The following is a 26,079-nucleotide window of genomic DNA, read 5'->3' on the forward strand; positions in this document are numbered from 1 at the left end:
TCTGCCCGCCAGCCTGATCACCCCCTAACTGCTCCCCTGCTGGCCCGATCACCCCCAACTGCCCTCCCCTGATGGCCCGGTTGCCCCCAACTCCCTCCCTGGCCAGCCCAGTTGGCCCCCAACTGCCCTCCCCTGCCAGCCCGGTGGCCCCTAACTACCCTCCCCTGCCAGCCATCTTGTGGCTGTGGGCACTGACATCTTTGAGGGTGGGACAGCCAATTAGCATATTCCCTCCTTATTGGCTACGGGCACTGCCATCTTTGCGACGTGAGGGTCAATTGGCATATTCCCTCTTTATTAGATAGGATGTTTTGGGCATTAGGATGTGGGCATCTTTGGGACCAATATTCAGCCTACCACACATAAAATTGAGAATGAAGTGATAGAAGCAGCTGTGGTTCTTGTCAAACTTTAATGTGTATTTAAATAACTTGGGATCTAGTTAATATGCAAATACCAATTAAGGAAGTCTGGGGTGGAAACTGAGGGTCTACATTTCTAACCAGCTCCCAAGTGATGCTGGTGCTGCATACCACACTGAGTGGCTAGGGGTAGAGCAAGGATTCTGACTCTTGGCTGCACATTGGAATCACCTGGGTAGTTGTAAAAAATACTGATGTCTGATGTCTGTGCCCCACCCCTAGAGGCTGTGATTAAATTGCTGTGTTGCATGGCCAGGCATTGTGATTTTTAGAAGCTCTCTGGTGCTTCTAATGCACAGCCAAGGTCAAAAACCTTTAGTGCAGTGGTTCTCAACCTTGGCTACACATTAGAATCACCTGGGAATCTTTTTAAAATCCTGATTTCTGGACCTCATCCTCTGGAAATTCTGTTTCTTTGTTACTAATGTTGTGGCCCCACCCCATAACAAGGGTTTTAACCTACTTGGGGTCCACATCCAATGTAGAGAAACATCAATGTAGAGAAAGAAATATCAATTGGTTGCCTCCTGCACACACTCAGACAAGGGATTAAACCTACAACCTGGGTATGTGCCCTGACTGGAAATCAACCCTGCTGCCCAACTGAGACACATTAGCCAAGCCAAGAAGAATTATTTCATACAGAAATACTTATGTTTTTTTTAATCTGACTACAGTCTAAATCAGTGATGGCGAACTTTTTGAGCTCGGTGTGTCAGCATTTTGAAAAACGCTAACTTAATTCTGGTGCCGTGTGACATATAGAAATTTTTTGATATTTGCAACCATAGTAAAACAAAGATTTAAATATTTTTTTAAAAATAGATTTTATTGATTTTTTACAGATAGGAAGGGAGAGAGATAGTCAGAAACATCGATGAGAGAGAAACATCAATCAGCTGCCTCCTGCACATCTCCTACTGGGGATGTGCCCGCAACCCAGGTACATGCCCTTGACCGGAATCGAACCTGGGACCTTTCAGTCCGCAGGCCGACGCTCTATCCACTGAGCCAAACCTGTTTCGGCAAGATTTATATTTTTGATATTTATTTTATATATTTAAATGCCATTTAACAAAGAAAAATCAACCAAAAAAATGAGTTCACGTGTCACCTCTGACACGCGTGTCATAGATTCGCCATCACCAGTCTAAATCATTGTTATAGACCAATGACATAAATTTATTCTTCAATGATATGATTTTATAAAATTTTCTTTTAATTTTACAGTGGCACTCATTGCTCATACTGCAGACATAAATTCCTAGAATTTATTAAAAAGATTAAAGTAAGTATATTTTGTATAAAAATGAATTCTGTGAGTAGTCTCCATGGTAATTTCTATATTTTGTGAGATTATGATATTTATTTCTTGTGATTCATGCAGAAGATTTGGAAAATGAATTTTCATTTTGGTTCAGCATAAGGAAGGATATAGAATGGTAAAGGTGGTCATATAAATTATGAGGAGTAGAACTTTGTGAAACTCTAGAAATATGTGTGGAAACCAGTTATGGTTATACTTCATTTAATGAAATTGTTATTTCCCAGCATTTTGCTGTAGAAGCAAATTTAATTTCAACTGAATTTTATCTTCTAATTGACTTTCAGAAAAAAGTAAAAAATATATTCTCTCCTGAAAATAACTAATTTGATAGAAAACTTATTTTCTGATAAAAATATGTAGTTCTAATAAGACATTAAAAATAATCCTAGGAGTAATCCAAAATACTACCTAATAAAAACCTATAATGGAAAGTATACAATATATAAATACTCTGGTAATATAAATATATATATATATATATATATATATATATATATATACCACTGCTGCCACCAAATATATATATATATTACCATATATATTACCATATATATATATATTACCATATATATATATAACCATATATATATATAACCATATATATATATATTACCATATATATATATTACCATATATATATTACCATATATATACATATAATTTTAGCTCATAATATTCCCACTGTAGACTTTTTAATGCCTAAAAGCATATTGACTTTCCTGAGTTTTCTCTAGACTCAAACTAATGTGTTTGTTTCAACTCATGTACTTGTTTCAACAAAATATTGTTCCTCCCCATTAACCATTATTCAGTTGTATTGGCACGTTTGTACAACAAAAACAGAACACTCTTTCATGGGAGGAAATAAACACAAATAAATATGACACATCCAATCTTTAATTAATCAGAAGTTAGTGATCCCAGTGTATGATGAAATATTGGTTTCTGTCTGATAATGACTTTTAAATTAATATTTGAGTTTACTATTCTTTAACAACCAAGTTTTAATTTTTTAATTTATCAATTTAATAATATATTTATATTTATAATCCTTAAATTAACAAATGAGTTACATAATTTTAATGCTTTAATTTATTTTTAGACATTTTAAGTATAACATCTTCAGAAAAATAAACAAATTATAACTGTACTGAATTAATAAATGTATATTTTCACTGTTTCTGAAATCTCTTTATGCTTATTTGGTGTTTATGTGCCATATGGTTTGAATTATTCAAGCTTTATAGAATGCTTTGATATTTGCTAGGGAAGTTTTCCCTATTATTCTCTATTACCTTTTTAAAAAGTATTTTTAATTGAATTTATTGTGGTTACATCCTATATAATAAGAGAGGAATATGCTAATTAGCCATTACGCTCTGAGGCATAATGACCAAGTGCTTCACAACCAGATCATGGATCAGCAGGTGGGTGGGCCAGCAAGGTACAAGTGGGCTGCAGAGAGCTACAGGAGGGGGCAGGGCAGCAAGCTATGAGGGGGACTGGGGGGAGGGGGGAGGGGAGCTACAGGAGGGAAGGGCAGTGGGCGGAGAGCTACAGGAGGGCAGCAGCAACCTACTGGCTACAAGTGGGAGGCGGAGAACTACAGGAGAGGGCAGGGCAACAAGCTATGAGGGGAGGGTTGGGGGAGCTACAGGAGGGCAGGGCAGCGGGCGGGCGGAGAGCTACATGAGGGCAGCAGTGACCTACTGGCGCACGGATTCATGCACAGGGCTACTAGTTAGTTAATAAAATTATAAAATTATATAGGTTTCAGGTGTACAATTCTATAACACATGTACATTTTATTGTATGTTCATCACCTCAAGTAAAGTCTCCTTCCATCACCATTTACTCCCCCCACCCTCCATGACTCTGTTATTTGTATCTATGATATTTTTAAATTAAATTAAATTAAATTAAATGTTGTTTAATTCCTTCACTTTTTCACCCAGCCCCCAAATGCCTCTCCCCTCTGATAGCTGTCAGTCTGTTCCCTGTTACCTGTGTCTGTTTCTATTTCGTTGGCTAGTTTATTTTGTTCATTAGATTCCACATATGAGTGAAATCATATGGTATTTGTCTTTCTCTGACTGGCTTATTTCACTTAGCATAATACTCTCCAGGTCCACCCATGCTCTCTGTTATTAATAAAGCTAATATTAAGTCTTTTCACCCAGCTTTATAAACTCTTCTATTCAGAATACCTTTTAGGACTGCCAGCAAAGTATATTTTGTCAAATTGAGAGTTCGTAGGAATTTATGTATCTACTAGTGGCCCAGTGTACGAAATTTATGCGGGGGGGGGGGGGGGGGATGACCCTCAGCCCGGCCTGCACCCTGTGGGATCTGGCCTAAACCAGAAGTCGGACATCCCTCTCACAATCCAGGACCACTGGCTCCTAACCGCTCACCTGCCTGACTGCCTGAGCGCCCCTAACCAATCTGTCTGCTGGCCTGATTGCCCCCAACCGCTCCCCTTCTGGTCTGATCACCCCTAACTACCCCCCCTGCCAGCCTGATCACCCCCAGCTGCCCCCCCTGCCGGCCTGCTCGCTCCCACTGCCCCCCCCCCACCGACCTGATCGCCCCTAACTGCCTCTGCCTCAGCCCCACCACCATGACTTTGTCCAGAAGAACGGCTGGTCTCCCGGTCTAATTAGCATATTACCCTTTTATTAGTATAGATTGCTATATAAAGTATAATTCTTCTTCTTCCATTACATTTCTAATTAGTTCAAACTCAAATATGGGTGTGTAGTGAACACCGTTTTGTACCTCATTTTATTACTCAGAATGTTGCAAACTTTCATATTTGTTTCAGCAGTTTTCCATTTAGTTCTTCTAGTGTTTATAACATTATATCATTTACAAATACTTCTTTTTCAAATTGTCTGCTATTTAAATATTTCTATCCCTTATTTAATAAATTGTCTTGTTGCATTTGTCAAACTGTCAGAAAAATGCTAAATTATGGTAGTGATATCAGATATGTATTTCTTATTCTTTCAACAGGCATGCCTCCATGGTTTCAGTAGTAAGTATGTTTTTGGTTGCGGGTTTGTGGCAAACATTCTTTATCGTGTTCGGGAAGTATAATGGTCAACTATTTCTTTTTACTCCCACAATTTATGATATCACATGGAGTGTGGTTGGGTGGAAAATTGTTGATTTCAAATCAAATGGAAAGGATGCAAATCCTAATTCACATTTTCTGTCTCTGCGATCTCAGAATATTATTTAATTTCTGATAATTCAACTAAAGTACATCTATATTTATTGGGTGGTGCCTATGACATAGTAGCAGTGTGCTGTGTACTAGAAAAAAAAATAATATAGACAGGCTTCTTTTCTATCTTGTGAAGTAGAACTAATAAAAGGACACAGGGTAGGAAATAGGAGAAAAGCTACCACTGTTTCAGAGATAGGAAGATAGTCAATGACCAGAAAAGCCTCAAGCATTACTAAACAGTATGTTCAGTTAGCAGCATGAATATACAACTGGAAAAATCAGAATAGATTAACATGGCACCTGATACAGATAATACTTAGCTTCATAAAAGAATTTTGTATTTTCAAAATATATGTTTGAAATTCATATATTATTCAAAACGAATAATCAGACCATAGTGCTAAGAACACTTGGGAAGCTACAAAAGTGAGGAATTTTATAAGTATATTTGGGTTCTAAAACGCTGTCAAAAGAAATAACAAAGAGGTAGATAAACCATATAGCTATAACATAGATCTATTCATAAGAGCTTATATGATAAAGAAAAGTATTTATTTGGTACCTAATTATGTCTAAGGCCCCTTGATATGGATGGAGATTCAAAAAATACAAAATCTATTGGCCCTTCAAGTTTCTCTGACAAAAAGTTACACTAGTCGTTTAGACAATTTCAAGAGTTCAGAACGGGACCTGATTAAAGTGTATTGGAGAATTTAGAGACTACTTCTCAGTGGTGGTGGTACTTGAACTGTAGAGAGATTACTCTGGAGAAACATGTTTGAAATTCTATATTCTTTATTATTAATACAAGGTAGTAAATAATCTGCTTCTGTGCGTCTCATTTTTTTGAATATTATCATTTTTGAAATTCTGTTATTTCACATTTTGTGCAAATAGAGTATCTAAAATTGGTCTGACTTCCACATTTGACAGTTGTATACAGTTCAAATATTATGGCTATATAGCAATTGTGATTATTAAAAAAAAAATCTTTGTTTTAGTTACAGTTTATACTAATTATATTAACATCTACTAAATTGTCCATGCAGAGACCCATATATTACCAATGGAATGATGATTTTTTTTGTCTGAGTGTGACTTTGCACATTGTTTCACAATGAAGAGTTTAACAGGATTGTGGGTAGAAATTTTCATTTTATACTGAAAATAAAGAACAACTTTGTCTAAGGTATTTCATAATTTTGTGGCAAACTTAAACCAAGCATCTAATTAACAAAATCACAAACAGTGCTTGTGTGTGTGTGCACCATCAGAAAATCACAGATTAACATAATTCTAATTAAAGCCAGGATTCGTACCCAGTCTGACTCCTAGGCTAATGTTTTTCCCACTATATTATGGTATATCTAAAATAATTTTTTTAAAAAATAACACTTAAACAAGTAAGTGAGGTTAGATTGGTTTATAATTATAAGAAACTATCTTAATTAGCATTTGTGAGAAAAAACAAATTATGTTACCAAAAGACATTATCAGTTTTATTGTATTAGTAGAAAAGGGGAGCAAGTGAAAAGGTACATCTAGAACACATTTATTTTATTATAATAATACCCCACATGAAAAGAATGCTAATTATATTTCTAATTCAAGCTATCACTTTGCCAGGGGAGTCACTCTTCTTACCCCTCCTTATGCCTATCCTCTAAGATCCTCTCTAATCCGCGCTTTAAGGCCAGGTTTATTCTGCTATTCCTTTATCACCTTTGCTTTTTCTGGGTTGCCTTGTGTCCTTCTCTATGCATTTGCTAAAAACATATAACAACAATTAAAAGAGATAAGAAAAATGCTTTTATTCAGTCATTCAATCAGGTATTATTTATTCAAAAATATTTATACAGTGTCTATTTTATGCTAGACACTTTGGTCTACTAGGCTTAACTGACATGATCTTAAAGGGTGAACAGACATTCAACAACCACAAGAAATGTACAAACACCAATGTGATGCATGCTATGATGTGGAAAATAAACCAGAGTCTGTGATGGGAGTGGTCAAGGAATACCTCTGTGTGATTTTTAGCTGAATTTCTAATGATGTGTATGTGTGTGTGTGTGGAGTTGTTGTAGGCAGAGGGAGTAGTGTAAAAAACAAAAACAAAAAAACCCACTAAACTAAAATAGAATTTTAAGAGCTAATGTGGTTTTTAGGGCAATAGGAAGGGAATACACTAATTTTCAAAAAGTCAGATTGGATAAACACATTGGAGGCATTTCTTCTTCTCAGATTCCTACAGACAGAGCTTTTAAACAGTTGTTATAACCAGGATCAGGAATCACTAGGTCCCTACAGTGGCTGGGTGGGCTCTGCTCTCCTCCATATTTCTGGCTCTCTGTTTTCTAACTTATATCCTGACTTCCCCTCTTTGACAGTTTGAAAAAAATCTACGTTAGATCACCTAAGCAAAGGATGCAGGAGGGAACTTCCGTGAGAGTTTGCACCGAAAGGCAGCAGAAGTGACCTGCATGGATGATGAGTTAAGCAGAGCACCAGATTATTGGAGCAATGCCTTCTCCCTGGGGATCTACCTGCCTCCCAGCTTTCCCATCTACTGTTGGTACAGGATGGCCCACAAGGAAGTGCAGCAAGGTGGTCAGGTTTCTGCCCCTGCAGAAGTGTCTGAAGTTTTCCCATGCTGCCTAAGAGTTGGTGACCTTTCTATTTTTGAGGTGCAAGACATCTGGCCAGATCCAAACCTACAACCTCCAATCAGCTTTCATGAGTAGTATAGATGTTATTTTGAGTTCCCAGCCCCCTGACTCATTTTTCTCCCTTTCAGTTCTGATTGAGTGGGGAAATGGTATTTATTAGGTCCCATAAGACCCCGGGAGGCATTTTTTGATATGATGCAAAAACACCAAATCTGAATGCTGCCTTCATGGTACTACCTATGAGTGTGGGACAGCTCTTAAGACCTTGCTTAGGTGCTCTTGATTTTCATGGATTCTGGTATTTATTATGCTGTAGTCTGAAAAACTTAAGCCACAAAAACTATGAGGATAAACTGAACTAATGGGCATGAATGAATTGTGCAAACTCAGTTATGAGTTATTAAAATTAGAAGGACAGATCTTTTCAAATATAAACTTTTTTTTCATGTTAATAAGTATATACCAATACATATATATATTCAGTGATTTCCTCAATTATGATGAAATTATTAATTAATCATAATAATGTATCCAAGAATTTTTTAGCTATTAAAATGAAAATAATAAGCATGCATAATAAAAATATTTGCAAAAGTAATAATTTTCCATAGTGATTGTACCAGTCTGCATTCCCGCCAGCAGTGTAATGGGGTTCCTTTTTCTCCACATCCTTGCCAACACTTACTGTTTGTTGATTTATTGATGGTAGCCTCTCTGGCAGGTGTAAGGTGGTACCTCGTTGTCATTTTAAATTTGCATTTCTCTGGTGATTAGTGGCGTTGAGCATTTTTTCATATGTTTTTTGGCCATTTGTATGTCCTCTATGGAGAAGTGTCTATTTAGGTCCTGTGCCCATCTTTTGAATGGATTGTTTGTCTCTCTTTTGTTAAGTTGTATGAGTAGTTTATATATTTTGGAAATTAACCCTTTATCAGATGTATCATTGGAAAATATGTTCTCCCATACAGTGAGTTCTCTTTTCATTTTGATGCTGGTTTCTTTTTTTTTTTTTTTTTTTTTGGAGTCAAAACAGCCTCTTTAATAAATGGTGCTGGGAAATTTGCATGCAAAAAAATGAAACTAGATCACCAACTTACACCATACACAAAAACAAACTCAAAATGGCTAAAGGACTTGAATGTAAGACGGGAAACCAGAAAAACCCTACAAGACTCCATAGGCAGCAAAATTGCAGACATATGTCGTAGCAATATCTTTACAGACACAGCTCATAGGGCAAGAGAGACTAAGGAGAAAATAAACAAATGGGATACAGGAGCAGGCTTTTGGAGCAGGAGCAGGCTTCTGGAGCAGGAGCAGGTTTTTGGACACCTATGTGTATTTAACTTCAAACTCCAAATGTATCCCATATTTAGTACTTTATCTCTTTCAAGTCCAGGCTGGTTGCTTGCTCTCAGGAAGGTTCTCCCAGACAGGCAGCAGGGGTATTTGCCTTCGCCCCCCGTTTCCCACAACCGCCTTGCTCTCCAACCTACAATATCAATGCTGGTTTCTTTTGCTGTGCAGAAGCTTTTTATTTTGATGTAGTCCCATTTGTTTATTTTCTCCTTAGTTTCTCTTGTCCTAGGTATTGTATCAGTGAAAATTTTGCTATGTGAGATCTCTGATATTTTGTTGCCTACGTTTTCTTTAAGGATTTTTATGGTTTCCTAACTTACATTTAAATTTTTTTATCCCTTTTGAGTTTATTCTTGTGTATGAAATAAGATGGTAGTCTAGTTTCTTTTTTTATTTTCTTTTATTTTTTATTGATTTCAGAGAAGAAGGGAGAGGGAGAAAGAGAAATGGAAACATCTATGATGAGAGAGAATTACTGATTGGCTGTCACCTGCATGCCCTCTATTGGGGATCAAGTCCGCCACCGGGCATGTGCCCTGACCAAAAATCGAACCCTAACCTCCTGGTTCATAGGTTGAAGCTCAACCACTGAGCCACACTGGCTGGGCTAGTTTCATTTTTTTTACATGTACCTGCCCTATGCACCCCACCCTTATGTCCATAGCAGCACTATTTTCAATAGCTAAGATCTGGAAACAGCCCAAGTGCCCATCAGTAGATGAATGGATAAAAAAGCTGTGGTACATTTACACAGTGGAATACTATGCAGCTATAAAAAAGAAGGATCTCTTACCCTTTGAGACAGCATGGAGGGACCTAGAGAGTATTATGCTATGTGAAACAAGTCAGAGAAAGACAAATATCACATGATCTCACTTATATGTGGAATCTAATGAACAAAATAAACTGACAAACAAAATAGATCCAGAGACACATTCAATAGACTGAAGATCCTCAAAGGGAAGGCGGGGGGGGGGGGGGGGGAGGGGGAGATAAACCAAAGAACTTATACGCATATATGCGTAACCCATGGACACAGACAATAGTGGGGTAAAGGCCTGGGGAAGGGCCAGGAGTAGGGAGGAGGGTGATCAATATGGAAAATAAGAGGACATCTGTAATACTTTAAAAAATAAAGATAAATTTTTTAAAAAGGAATAATTTACTTTACAATGAAATAACTTCCCAGGTAGCAAGTGGTTAAAATATACATTATCAGATTAGGCTAAATTATTTATCTTGTTGCTGATTACTCAGTTATTTAAAAGATATCAATATCCAGCAACATAAAGAAAAAAATTAAATATTTCTCTAATAATTAATGACTAAGAATATAGATCATCAGGTAAGTTCAGTTAGGTATTTTAGAGTTTTTAATTTTTTTGTTTTGTTTTGTTTTTTGGGGGGTCAATATCCAGTAAAAGAAATTAAACACATTTTTGAATAATGGAGAACACTGTACTAATTTTCTATTGCCATGTAACAAATTTTCACAAATGTAGTAGCTTAGTGATACCTATTTCCTATCTCACAGTTTCCATGGGTCAGGAATTTGGTTAATGCTCTGGGTCTCATGCAGCTGATGTATCAGTGAGGATGGGTTCCTTTCTGGAGCTTGGGGTTTTTTTCAAGTTTTCGTGGTGGTTGATAATTCCTTGTGGGAGTAGGAGTGAGGTCTCCATTTTCCTTCTGGCTGTCAGTCAGAGGGCACTCTTGGCTCCTAGGGGCCACCTGCAGTTCCTTGCCAAGTGGGCCCCTCATAGACCCTCATAACATGGCATCTCATGCCTTCAAGGCTAGTGAGAGAATCTCTCATCAAAGGTCTTAAGGTCATTTGCCTAATTAAATCAGGTCCACCCAGGATAATTTCCCTTTGATTAATTAAAAATAAACTGATTTGGAACCTTAATTATATCTGCAAAGTCCCTTCACCTCAGCTATATAATGTAACCCAATCCCATCACTTATGCCAAATTCTGTTGGCTAGAAGCAAATCACAGGTACTGCCCATACTCAAGGAAAGGGGATTGATTATACAGGACAACACCAGGGATGAAGGTCATGGGAAAAGCCTTCTTAGAATTTTGCCTATCACTGCACAAAACTTTTTAAAAAGTAAAATTAATATATTTGATAACACAAAGACATTTTATTAATTGTCATTATTATCATTAAATTTGATTTTGATTTTCATAGCACATTCTAGATTATCATGAAATACCCAAAGCAACAAAATTAAGTTTATAAATCTTGATCCTCCCAAATAAGACATGATGGAGCTCAGTTACTGGTGCAAGAGACTATTAAAATCTGGCTGTCCCCTGCCCAAGCAGGGCTATGAGATGGCTTCCTCTTTCTCCCAGGCCCTTCTAAGGGTCTTACTGCCAGTAAATTTTCTCTTAGCTTTATGCTAACTGAGGGACTGACCACAGGTTGATGCAAGGTCCTCTAGTCAGGAGGCTTCCTTGACAGATTCCATAGCTTATAATTTGTAAAGTTCAACCTTGATTCAGTCTCAAAAAAAATAAGGTATTTTAAATTTAGACATAAAAGGCAGGTGATGTACCAAACATGCATACCATATATTGTACTGCATCTATAAAGAGAAGCTGTCCTATGGAACTAAACATTATTGTTATACTGTAAAAATATTGTTGCTATAAATTTTAAAGAAGAAATGACAATTTAAATATATTTATGTGTAATATTTATATAATTTATAATATATACTTATATTAAATATTTTAAATGCATTTATTTAATATAGTAACACACATTTCAAGCTATATTTTGATTGGATTAGTATTTTACCTCTCTGAATGTGTGAAAATATAAATATTTGTTTATTATGCCAACAACAAAAATAATGTGTCTACAGCCTATAAAATTATGGTATAAGATAAATTATTGCATAGAAAGTGAAGGATACTAATTAATAGAAGGTATTTCAGGCTGAATGCTAAAACTATTGTTATTGGAAAAAAACCATGCCTATATCACACCTTCAAGATGAATGTGAGAAGCAGATTTACCTACCTATGGTGTCCACTGAAGCATTTTTTTCTCACTGTAATTATTTTACATACTACATTATATAACTGTTTTTTCAAAAAATACACAAAATATTGTCAGAGCATATAAAATTAACTAGCTATCTTAGAAACATGAGGTTGTTTAAAAATATGAATTCCTTAGGACTAGTGATATTTTATTTTTTAAATGTTGAAGTGTAGACATGAATTTATTGCATGTCAGCATGTAGCTTTTTAAAAAATGAGAAAGTACAATCTGAATGGTGAATATTTATAAATTAATGAGATTAGAAAAATATAACAAAATTTTACCAATTAAAGAATTAAACAATTATTAAGCAATCATGACTCAACCAACCATAAACTCAAGATCATCACAATATTCCCCCATGTAAAGATAATTACTAATAAAAAGTATAATAAAACAAACAAAACCCAACGAAGTATATAGTTTACACTGAAATTATTTAAAAGGGTAAAAAGGGAAAGTATTATATGTATTTTTGCTACTGAAAATTCTGATAACAGACAGGAAACAAACATTAATTATATTAAAGAAAGCTTCTACCAATACAATAAGGATGAAGTGATGGTGCAAACATAACCAGAACATGCCTACCAGCAATAAAAAATAAATAAATAAACAAACAAACAAACAGATAGATAGATAAAAATAAAATACTTACTGGGGAAAACCACATCACTTTAAGAATCCAAATTGCAAGAGCAAAATTCACAAGAAGGATGATGAGTAAAAGAAGAACAAATAAGTAGAGGCAACGCTTTCTCCAGCCATAAATGCCAATTTTGTAGACATACTGGTTCTCTGGCCGCTCTATGTGGGTGCCTTCTGTGGCTGTATTGTACTGTTCACGTACCATCTGCCATGGGGTGAGATTAGGGTGTAAGAAGAGTGGGGGAGGGGAAGATGGACAAAGGGAGAGAGAAGGGAGGGTAGGAGAGCAGGGTAGAGGAAGTGAGAGGGAAGGAGACAGGGAGAGAAGGAGGGATAGACAGAAAGAAAGAACTTGTTTGTCAATACTGATTTATTATGATTCCAACAAAATATTTTTATCCCAATAATAAATTTCCAAAGTTAATGATTTTTTTAAAAAGAATAAAATATTACTTGGAAATAGGTCACTACATTTCAACCACAGAATGGTATTTAATTTGTCATGCAAAATGTTTTAGATGTGACATACCCATTTCAAGTCCAATAGCCATATTTTCAGATTTTAATCAGTAGGTTCAATATATATACAGCTTTCAAAATTCTGCAGGGTTAAACTTATAATTGAATTATCAACCCAAAATAATTAAATTACCAAGTTCTTAAAAGGTTTGGTGAGAGGAAAATCAAGCTGGCACCTACATGATTTCTAAAAAATAGAATCCAGCCATGGTTGGTGTGGCTCTGTTGTTAGAGCATCAGCCCATAGACTGAAGGGCCTTGGGTTCAATTCCTGGTCAATGGCATGTACCTGGATTGCAGGTTTGATCCCTGGCCCTGGTAGGAGCACATGCAGAAGACCACCAATTGATGTATCTCTCTCACATTGATGTTAATCTCTCTCCCCTCCTACCATTCCTCCCTTCCATTCACTCTAAAATTCCATGGAAAAACACCCTCGGCTGAGGATTAACAATAAATAAGTAAATAAATAAATAAATAAATAAATAAATCCAATTATTCATTTTTTTCCAAATAATTAAATTGACTTTTTTCATTACCAAGTTACTCAGAATTAAAAAGGCTCTTTATAAGATACTTACCACACTAACTTTGGTCTCTAGTTAAGTTTCCAAGAATTGTCTTAGTTCCAGAAAAATCAAAACATGTATGAGTATAAATGTTTACAAATATTTCTTATTTTAAGTGGGTGATTTAGTAACAATTTCAACTCTATGAAGAGATTTTTTAAAATTACTCATTTTTTCCCTTTATGCAAAGAAAAAAAGAAAGTGGTTTTAATATATAAAATTAAAAGTGGAAATTATTAAGACTTTTCTGCTTGTAAATGTAGTAAAATGATGAATTAGAATATAAAATAATCTTCTCTGAGGTTTTTGTGTATGTGTGTGAAAAAGTTATGCATGTATTTTTAGGAATATTTTGGAGGTATCTTTATTTAAAATAAATCATGGTCTAAAATAATTATTTAAATCTCTTTCCATTTTAGCAATAGGCATTTTCCCAGGTTCTAACTGATTCCGTAAAATTGTGCGTTCATCACACAGTATTTTTAAATACTCAGGACTGACAATCTATGTTATGCAAAAACTAAATGTTTAAAGATATCATATGGGCACTATTTATTGATTCATCTCTTTGAACTTGTTCTGTCTTCCTTATATGAGAAAGTTCACTACCATCCTCACAGTTACTGCCATCAAAGTCGCAGAAGTCATCCTTGCTTCTCTTTTCTCTTCAAGTTCCGCATAAGCAGTTCTTATCAACTGGTTCTTCAACATATGTCACAAACCTGTCTACTCCTCTCCATTTTCATTGCTATCACACAACTTCAAGCCAGCAGGAACTCCCTTCTACACTACTGCAAAGCCTTCCCTCGTCTTTTTCCCCTCTAGTAATCATTCTCTGCTCAGTAGCAACAAGTAAAATGTAAGCTCTTGTCACTCAATTATTTCAAACTTTTCAATAGGTTTTCTCCACACTGAATATCCAAACTCCTCCATCACCTACCAGACCCTACACAAAGGGCCTTTGCTTAAGACTTCAGCTTCCTTTACTACTATCTGTCTTTTGCTCACAGTTCTCCATCTACTCTTTAATAGATCAGGTTAATGCTCACCTGGACCTTCTCTCCACCTGAAATGCTGGACGCTAGAAAATGGAGCTTCCACAACCTGAAAATTACCTAACAAACTGCAGCTGGGTCAGAGAGACCCAGAACTTCCAAAATAAGGTCCAAGGCCCCACAGCAGCTTGCATTACTTCACAGCTGGGCCTCATCTGGGCACCTCCAAACCCCAAACAAAGAAGAGGAATCTCTCCATAGCTCCTGCTGGGTAGCCTCAAGCAGAGCCTAAATTAGCACCTCCTTAGAGATCCAAGAGCCAGTGTACCCAGTGCTCAGAGTGGGACCATCCAGATTATAACTCCTCAGATCCATAAGGGACACAATCAGGGGGCAGACTCAGTGAGCACCAAAGCACCACTGAAGCAAGTCTTGCGCCGAAGAGTGACTCCAGCTCAGAAGTTCTCCCACCATAGACACAGCTGATTCTCACAGCCAATTGGCCTGGAGGTCAATTCCTCCCAGTGATACCAACAACAATCAAGGCTTAACTACAACAAGACTGTGCACAAAGCCCACAAAGGGGTGCACCAAGAGTGTCCACCTCAGGTAATTGGGGAGGCTGAGCCACTGGGCCCTATAGGGACACCTAGCACACAAAGCCACTCTATCAACACAGGGAAGCAGCCAAAATGCAGAGACAAAGAAACAGGTCATAAATGACAGAAATAGAGGAAAGCAAACTACTGGATATAGAGTTCAAAACCACACTTTTAAGGTTGTGAAAGAATTTTCTAGAAACCGCCGATAAATTTAGTGAGACCCTCAAGAAATCTAGTGAGACCCTCGAGGTTATGAAAAAGGACCAACTAGAAATTAAACATACACTGACTGAAATAAAGAATATTATACAGACACCCAACAGCAGACTAGAGGATCGCCAGAATCAAGTCAAAGATTTGAAATACGAAGAAGCAAAAATCACCCAACCGGAAAAACAAAAAGAAAAAAGAATCCAAAAATATGAAGATAGTGCAAGGAGCCTCTGGGACAACTTCAAGCATACTAACATCCGAATTATGGGGGTGGCAGAAGAAGAGACAGAGCAAGATATTGAAACCTATTTGAAGAAATAATGACAGAAAACTTCCCCTACCTGGTGAAATAGACTTACAAGTCCAGGAAGCGCAGAGAACCCCAAGCAAAAGGAATCCAAAGATGACCACACCAAGACACATCATCATTAAAATGCCAAGAGCAAAAGACAAAGAGAAAAATCTTAAAAGCAGCAAGAGAAAAACAATCAGTTACCTACAAGGGAGTACCCATACGACTGTCAGCTGATTTCTCAACAGAAACTATGCAGGCCAGAAGGGAGTGGCAAGAAATATTCAAAGTGATGAATAGCAAGAACCTACAACCAATATTATTTTACCCAGAAAAGCTATCATTCAGAATTGAAGGTCAGATAAAGAGCTTCACAGATAAAGAAAAGCTAAAGGAGTTCATCACCACCAAACCAGTATTATATGAAATGCTGAAAGGTATCCTTTAAGAAGAGGAAGAAGAAGAAAAAGGTAAAGATACAAATTATGAACAACAAATACACATCTATCAACAAGTAAATCTAAAAATCAAGTGAATAAATAATCTAATGAACAGAATAAACTGGTGAATATAATAGAATCAGGGGCATAGAAAGGGAGTGGACTGACTATTCTCAGGGGGGGGAAAGGGGTGTGGGGGTGTGGGAAGACACTGGACAAAAACTGTACACCTATGGATGAGGACAGTGGCGGGGGGTAAAGGCAGAGGGTGGGGTGAGATCAGGGTGGAAGGGAGCTATGGGGGGAAAAAAGAGGAACTGTAATAATCTGAACAATAAAGATTTAATTTAAAAAACGAAGGGGTTACAAATGACATCAAGGAAGAAATTTTAAAATTCCTTGAAATAAATGAAAATCAACACACTGGTATGCAAAATTTATGGGACACACAAAAGGAGTCCTGAGAGGGAAATTCATAGCACTACAGGCCTACATCATGAAATAAAAAAAAAAAAATCTCTAATAAACTATCTGACACTGGTACTAAAATAATTAGAAAGACAACAACAAAAAGAGCCCAGAGTAAATAGAAGGAAGGATATAATATACATCAGAGGGGAAATTAATGACATTGAGAATTTAAAAAAAAATACAAAAGATCAGTCAAACAAGGAGCTAGCTCTTTGAAAAGGTGAACAGATGAAATTTTATCCAGACTTATCAAGAAACTAAGAGAGAGGACCCAAATAAATAAAATCAGAAATGAAAGAGATGAAGAAACAAATGACACCACAAAAACTCAAAGGATTTTAAGAAAATATTAGGAACAAATATATGCCAACAAATTGGACAACCTGGGTGAAATGGACAAATTCCAAGAAACACACAATCTTCTAAAACTCAATCAAGAACACAATCTTCCAAAACGAAATCAGGAAGAATCAGAAAACCTGAACAGACAGATAACAGCAAATGAAATTAAAGCAGCAATAAAATAAAATATAAAACTCCCAGCAAACAAAAGTCCTGGACCTGATGGCTTCATGGATGAGATTTACCAAGCACTCAAAGATGAACTAAAACCTATCCTCCTCAAACTATTCCAAAATATTCAAGAGGACTGACGACTTCCAACTGTTTTGTATAAGGCCAACTTTATCCTAATTTCAAAACCAGATAAATACACAAGAAAGAAAGAGAATTACAGGCCAATATCCCTGATGAACATAGCTGGTAAAATCCTAAACAAATTACTAGCAAATCAGATTCAGCAATATATTAAAAATATTATACACCTTGATCAAGTGAAATTCATTCTGGTGATGCAATACTGGTCCAATAGTCACAAATCAATAAACATGATACGTTATATAAACAAAAATGGGGTAAAATCACATGATCATATCAATAAAGCATTTGACAAAATCCAGCACCCATTTAAGAAAAAGACTCTCAGCAAAGTGGTCATAGAGAGATCATGTCTCAACATAATGAAGGCCACATATGACAAACCTACAGCCAACATCATACTCAATGCACAAAAACTAAAAGCATTTCCCTTAATATCATAACAAGAAAGGGATGTCTACATTCACCATTCTGACCTGGTAATCAACATGGTCCTGTAAATCCTAGCCATAGCAAGGATTTGATCGAGGATCATGAAGAGGAAGGTTACCATCCAGAAATTCTCTCATAGCTCATTGTTTCAGGGAGAGATTTTAATATATTGTAGCTGCTAACTATTGCACAGCTGACTGGAGATGCCCTCAAGTAATTAAAACTAAAGGTGTTGAAATCAAAATTTATTCTTTCATCCCGATAATTGACCTTCGAAGAACTTTCACTGGGGTGAAAAGAATCCTCTCCAAGCTAGCACATGCACGTGCATATTTGAGTCTGGATGCAGCTCCACTTCATCCACCGCAGTGAACCGAACCACCATCTACTGGTTTGCTTCAGCCAGAAACCTCAAGATCATCTTTGACTACACTTTTGCTTGACTTTAGGTGAATATAAATGTTTTCACTTTTTATTATGGAAAATTTAAAAATATAGGTGGAGACAACCAAGATGGCGGCATAGGTAAACACCTGAACTTGCTGTGGTGCACAACCACATTAAAACTACAACTAAAAGACAAAACAAATATCATCCAGAACCACGGGAAGGCTGGCTGAGTGGAAATTCTACAACTAGAAGGAAAAAGAAAAGCACATTGAGTCCGGTAGGAGGTGCAGAGGTGTGGAAATGTGGAAGTACAAAGGGGCTGGCAGCTGGGTACACTGTTGTCTTTTTCAATCAGGAGGGAGATACAAGCTCCAGACTGCTCTGAACTCCAGTTCCGGGCAAGAATTGGGGACACAGACTCATACGGAGAGAAACTGGACTGTCTGTCATCAGGCCAGAACGTGAGGGCGGCTTTCTCATAGAGGTGCTTGCAGTGTTCACTGTTCCTGCACAGGGCCGTGGGACACAGACCCAGGGACCTCTCTGAGGCAGAGCACACTAGCAGTCATTGCGGTTTGCCTCGCCCTGGTTATTCCATGAGACGCCACCCCACCTAATTTACAACCCCACCCAAGCTGTTTGAAAAGGTTTTGGCATATGAATGGCCTGGCCTTTCTCCACCTAAAAACTTGTCAAACTGCAGCTGGGTCAGAGAACCCCAGAGCTTCCAAAAGAAGGCCTAAGGCTTGTCAGCAGCCTGCATGGCTTCACAGCTGGGCCTCATCTGGGCACTTCCCAACCCCAAACAAAGAGGAGGAACCTGCAGATCTCTCTGTAGCTCCTGCTGCGTGGCCTCAGGCAGTGGCTGACTTGGCACCTCCTTGGAGATCCAAGAGCCACTGTACCCAGTGCTCAGAGTGGGACCATCCAGATTACAACTCCACATCCATAAGAGACACACTAAGGGGGCATACTCAGTGAGCGCCAAAGCCCCACTGAAGCAAACCCTGCCCCATACAGGTGTCTCCAGCACAGAAGATCTCCCATTGTAGACACAATTGGTCCTCTCAACCGATTGGCCTGGAGGTCAATTCCTCCTAGTGATACCAACAACAATCAAGGCTTAACTACAACAAGACTGTGCACAAAGCCCACAAAGGGGTGCACCAAGAGTGTCCACCTCAGGTAATTGGGGAGGCTGAGCCACTGGGCCCTATAGGGATACCTAGCACACAAAGCCACTCTATCGACACAGGGAAGCAGCCAAAATGCAGAGACAAAGAAACAGGTCACAAATGAAAGAAATGGAGGAAAGCAAACTCTGGATATAGAGTTCAAAACCACGGTTATAAGGGTATTCAAGAGTCTTCTGGAAACCTCCGAGAAATATAGTGAGACCCTCAAGGATATGAAAAAGGACCAATTAGAAATTAAGCATACACTGACTGAAATAAAGAATAATATACAGAGATCCAACAGCAGACTAGAGGATCCCAAGAATCAAGTCAAAGATTTGAAATACAAAAAAGCAAAAAACACCCAACCGGAAAAGCAAAAGGAAAAAAGAATACAAAAATATGAAGATAGTGCAAGGAGCCTCTGGGACAACTTCAAGCGTACCAACATCCGAATTATAGGGGTGGCAGAAGAAGAGACAGAGCAAGATATTGAAACCTATTTGAAGAAATAATGACAGAAAACTTCCCCTACCTGGTGAAAGAAATAGACTTACAAGTCCAAGAAGTGCAGAGAACCCCAAACAAGAGGAATCCAAAGAGGACCACACCAAGACACATCATAATTAAAATGCCAAGGGCAAAAGACAAAGAGAGAATATTAAAAGCAGTAAGAGAAAAAACAGTTTCTGATTTCTCAACAGAAACTATGCAGGCCAGAAGGGAGTGGCAAGAAATATTCAAAGTGATGAATAGCAAGAACCTACAACCAAGATTACTTTATCCAGCAAAGCTATCATTTAGAATTGAAGGTTAGATAAAGAGCTTCACAGATAAGAAAAAGCTAAAGGAGTTCATCACCGCCAAAACACTATTATATGAAATGCTGAAGAGTATCCTTTAAGAAGAGGAAGAAGAAGAAAAAGGTAAAGATAAAAATTATGAACAACAAAGTGACACCAAATACATATCTATCAACAAGTGAATCTAAAAATCAAGTGAATAAAAATCTGACGAACAGAATAAACTGGTGAATAGAATAGAAGCAGGGGCATAGAAAGGGAGTGGACTGACAATTCTCGGGAGGAAGGGGGTTTGTGGGGTGCCGGAAGAGACTGGACAATAATCATACACCTAGGGAGAGACAAGATGGTGGTGGAATAGGCTGACGTGTCCCAAGGCTTCTCCCGGAGAAAATAGAATGAGCATCTGAAACGAATAACATCCACCCTGAATTGGTGAAGGAGACTCAGCTGGTGAGACAGTTTGCAGCTGGGAAGGGCAGAGTTCCCCTGGAAAGGTAAAAACCAGGGATCTGGGCAGGAAAGTTTGCCAGATCTCTGAGCCCAGAGGGTCAGAGGGAAACCGTGTGGCACCCAGCCATGTCCCTTGGGACAGGCACAGCCTCTGAGTATGGAAAAGAGATCTGCAGGACTGTTGGCGCCGGGGGATTCGAGATCTGGGTTCCATAATCACGGAAGACTGAGCCCAGAGGGGGCAGCCTGAAGGGCTGACCAGACCATGCAGTGCCGGTAAGAGAGGAACTCACAGAGACTCGGTCTTTCCCATTTCTGTGGCTGGCGTTTGTTTGTTTTTTTTCACTGAACCCTGTTCATAGGACACTTCAGATACAGACACTCACCCGTGCTGAGGGAGGGAGAAGGTGTGGACAAGTGGAGTCTGGGGAGAAGCTGGGGAGGGGAGGGGGTCCAGGAAAGGTGGCAGCAAATTGAGTGCTGAGTCACATCTGAGCCCAGGACAGGGCAACCATTTTCTCCTGATGATATAGCCCCTCCCTCCAGTTTCTAGGCAATGAATACAGCCACACCCAGATTCCACCCTGAATGGTACAAAGGATTAAAAAAATCCGAATAGTCCCTGGAAGTCCACACGGTCTGGCCTATAGAGAGGCCTTCAGTCCCAGCAACAGAAAAATTTAAAAAAATCGCAGACATTCCAGAAGACTGGGATCCTAAGCCAGCCAAAGGAACAACATTTCAATTTTTCATTTTTATTTTTATTTTTTATTATTATTTTGTTAGCTCTTTGTTTTGCTTTTTTCTTTGTTTTCCTTTTTTGTTTGTTGCTTTATTTTCTATCTCTTTTCACATTATTTTTCCATCATTCTATTTTATTTTATTTTTACTTGCTATTTTCTATTTTTATACCATTTTTTAAATCAATTTTTTTGTAAATATATTATTTTTTTCTCCTCTTTGTCTTCTTATCCACTAATTCCTTTTCTACTTCCTCTATACTGAATTGAGGTCCTCCCCATATTTATCCAATTCTTAACCTTATTTTCTGTATATCACCTTAGCCTCTACAGATTCTGCCCCCACTCTCTTTGCTGGGTGTTTGGTGTTTGTATTTGTTTGGTTTACCTATTGGTTCAGTGGTATTTTCTCTCTCTCTCTCTCTCTCTCTCTCTCTCTCTCTCTCTATATATATATATATATATATATATATATATATATATATATATATTCTCCTTTTTCTTTTCTCTCTTATCTTTCTTTTTCTCTCTTAGATATCATTTGTGCTCTCTTTTCTATCCCCTAATTCTCTTTTCTCAGGTGGGCACTTATATTGGGGTTATCAGTGTCATGAGTACATTCATGCTTTGTTTCCTTTATGTCATGTCTTGTTAAGGTGAATTTTATCCTGTCTGGCTAATGTGCTAGAGAGCAAGCCACATAATCAGACACGTGGAGAGGACACTCCATCCATGAATGGGTCAATTATACCCTAGACCCAGCTACAGAGGCAGGAAGAAGGTGGCAGTGAGAGAGAAAAAGAGGAGTGTGTGGTTTTGTGTGTGTGTGTGTGTGAGGCACAGTTAGACCCTGCAGGACCTTCGGGGGCAAGCTAACTGGGCTAGCTTAACTAGGCAGCCTCTGCTACCACTGCAAACAGTACTGGGAGGCCGGCTCATCCTCAGAGGCCTCGCCTTTTTGAAGGGGAGAGCTGATGTAACTGAGAGCCCAGCCTCACCTCCACCCAGGGTGCCCTCAGGTAACACCTGGGACTCTACAGCCACCTCTGCCAGGGACCTGCTACCTCGGCTGTGGTCCCACGGTCAACGAGTCTACAGCCACCGTGGGTGCAGGCTCCTGTGGGTTTTGAAGCATGCTCCCCTCTGACCGGCCCAACGCTTTAGTCCAGGGCACTACAACCACGTGAGCAGCAGACATGTGAGCAGCCCACTCCTGTCCAAGGAACATCAGCCCCATGAGCAGCCCGCCCCAGGCCTAAGAGCAGCAGCCTTATGTGGTCTGCCCCTGTCCACAGAGCAGCAGCTGTGAGAGCAGCCAGCTCCCCTGTCCGAGAAGCAGCAACCACGGGACAGCCCACCCCATTCAAGGAGCAGCAGCTGCATGAGCAGTCTGCCCATGGCTGAGAAGCGGCAGCCCCGTGCAACCCGCCCCCATCTGAGGAAGAGCAGCTGCGCACAGCCTGCACCCTGCACCAGTCCAAGCAACAGCAACTGCGCAAGCAACCTGCCCTGGTCCACGCAGCAGCCGCCAAATGAGCAGCCTGCCCCAATCCAAGGAGAAGCAGCTGTATGAGCAGGTAGCCCACATCAGAGGAGCAGTAGCTCCACGAGCAGCCCATCCCCATTAGAGGAGCAGCAGCAGCCCACCCCAGTAGGAGGAGCAGCAGCCATAAGAGAAGACCGCCCACATCTGAGGAGCGGTAGCCCTGCACAGCCTGCACTGGTCCGAGGAGCAGAGCCACACACAGCCTGCACCTGTCCAGCAAGCAGCAGCCGGGAGAGTGGCCCGGCCCCGTCTGAGGAGGAGCAGCCACTCGTGCAGCTCACTTCCGTCTGAGGAGCAGCAGCCACGCAAGCAGCCCACCCCATATGAGGAGCAGCAACCCTGCAATCAACCTGCCCCTGTCCAAGGAGCAGTAGCCTCATGAGCAGCCTGCCCCAGCAGAGGAACAGCAGCAGCATACAGCCAGCCACGATCCAAGGAACAGCAGCCATGTGAGCAGTCCACCCCAATCCAAGGAGTAGCAGCCTCGTGACCAGGACACCCTCTGTCTGAGGAACAGCAGCTGTTCGAGAAGCCTCCCCACACCAGCCAGAGGAGCCAAGACAGCTGTGAACAGCACCTACCAGAGGAGCAGCTGCCAACTGAGAAGCAGCTGCTGCTACAACTGCCCAAGGAGCAGCCACAGCCCGAGGAGCCACTGCCACCCAAGAAGCAGCACCTGAACAACTCAATATCTAGATCTGTTGGTGAGATCAAACATGGGTAGACAAAGAAACCCCCAAAGGAAAGAAAATGAGGAATCACAAGAAAAGCAGCTAAGTGAAACAGAGACATGCAATACGCCAGAAAAGGAATTCAGAATAAGGGTCCTATAGTTCATAAACCAGATGAAGGAAAAAATCAACAACTTCTGCAAGAAGCAAGAAGAAATGGATGAAAAAATCAACAACTTATGTCAGAATCAAGAAGAAATGAAGAGCGATATAGCTGCAATTAAAAACACCATGGAAAGTTTCAACAGTAGACAAGGAGAAGCGGAAGACCAAATTAGCGAATTAGAAGACAGGGAAGCAAAACACACCCAAACTGAACTGCAATTGGAGAAAAAAATTAAAAGACTGGAGGAGAGCCTAAGGGAGCTATGGGACAACATGAAACAAAGCAACATACAAATAATAGGGGTGCCAGAACAACAGGAAGAGGAACAAGGCTTAGAAAACCTATTTGAAGAAATATTGTCAGAAAACTTTCCTGATGTGGGGAAGAAAAATGTCACACAAGCACAGAGAGTCCCAAACAAGATGAACCCGAAAAGACCCACACCAAGACACATCATAATTACCATGGCAAATATTCAGGACAAAGAGAGAATCTTACAGGCTGCAAGAGAGAGGCAGAAAGTTATGTACAAGGGATCTCCCATTAGATTATCAAATCATTTCTCAACAGAAACACATCAGGCCAGAAAAGAATGGAAGTAAAATTACAAAATGATGAAAAACAAGGGACTGAATCCAAGAATACTCTATCCAGCAAGGCTATCATTCAAACTTGAAGGGGAAATAAGAAGCTTCACAGACAAAACAAGGCTAAGGGAGTTTATCACTACCAAACCAGCAATGCAACAAATGCTAAAGGGACTGGTGTAAAAAGAAGAAATAAAAAGGTGAGAAAGAGCACAGGCACAAAAAATAAAAATGGCTACAAACAAGTACTTTTCAATAATAACTTTAAACGTAAATGGACTAAATGCTCCAATCAAAAGACATTGAGTGGCTGAATGGATAAAAAAACATGACCCATATATATGATGTCTACAAGAAATGCACCTCAGAACAAGGGACTCACACAGACTGAAAGTGAAGGGATAGAAAAATATCTTTCAGGCAAATGGAAATGAAAAACAAGCAGGGGTAGCAATACTTATATCTGACAAAATAGACCTGAAAGTGAAGGCCATAACAAGAGATAAGGAAGGCCACTTCATAATACTAAAGGGATCGATACAACAAGAGGATATAACCCTGATAAACATATATGCACCCAATGCAGGAGCGCCCAAATACATAAAAAAATCTCCTAGAAGACATCAAGGGAGAGATTGACAACAATACAATCAAAGTAGGGGACTTTAATACACCACTGACATACTGGATAAATCCTTTAGACAAAAAATAAGCAAAGAAACAGCAATCCTAAATGACTCACTAGATCAGATGGACTTAATTGACATCTTCAGAAGGCTTCACCCCAAAGCCACGGAATATACGTTCTTTTCAAGTGAACATGGGACATTTTCAAAAATAGACCACATACTGGGTCACAAGCAAAGTCTCCCCAAATTCAAGAAGATTGAAATAATATCAAGCATCTTCTCATACCACAATGGCATAATATTAGAAATAAACTACAATGAAAACAATCCAAAAAATTCAAACACCTGGAAGCTAAATAGCATACTATTAAACAATGATTGGGTCACCAAAGAGATCAAAGAAGAAATAAAAACATCCAAGAAACTAATGACAATAAAAACACAACAATCCAAAATCTATGGGACACAGTGAAAGCAGTCCTGAGAGGGAAGTTTATAGCTCTACAGGCCCACCTCAAAAAACAAGAAAAAAATGGTAGTAAACTCTACAACTTAAAGAATTCTTTAGAGAGCAACAAGAAAAGCCCAGAGTGAGCAGAAGGAAGAAAATAATAAAGATTAGAGCAAAAATAAATGACATAAAGACCAAAAAAAACAATACAAAAGATCAATGAAACCAAGAGCTGGTTCTTTGAAAGGATAAACAAGATTGATGAACCTCTAGCTATGCTCACCGAGAAACAAAGAGAAAGGACCCAAATAAACAAAATCAGAAATGAAAGAGGTGAAGTAACAACAGACCCTAGTGATATACCAAGGATTGTCAGAAAATACTACAAACATCTCTACTCCAACAAACTGGACAACCTCGATGAAACTGACACATTCCTAGAAAAATACAACCTTCCAAAACTCAATCAGGAAGAATCTAAAAATCATAATAAGCCAATAACTATGGAAAAAATTGAAGCAGTCACCAAAAAGCTTCCAGCAAACAAAAGCCCAGGGCCAG

At 38.9% G+C, this 26,079-nt stretch overlaps 1 protein-coding gene across 1 annotated transcript in view; it reads right to left on the reverse strand.

The window, feature by feature from the left end:
* Positions 1-26,079, reverse strand: part of SGCG (sarcoglycan gamma) — a 208,701-nt gene that overhangs the window by 123,524 nt on the left and 59,098 nt on the right. Inside the window, exon 6 of the mRNA XM_036301222.1 lies at positions 12,728-12,922. Within this exon, the coding sequence (XP_036157115.1) occupies positions 12,728-12,922 (195 nt within the window). The remainder of the gene's footprint in view (positions 1-12,727; positions 12,923-26,079) is intronic.

This window comes from Myotis myotis, unplaced genomic scaffold, assembly GCF_014108235.1.
Source record: "Myotis myotis isolate mMyoMyo1 unplaced genomic scaffold, mMyoMyo1.p scaffold_m19_p_3, whole genome shotgun sequence".
In the NCBI taxonomy this organism is placed as follows: Eukaryota; Metazoa; Chordata; class Mammalia; order Chiroptera; family Vespertilionidae; genus Myotis; species Myotis myotis.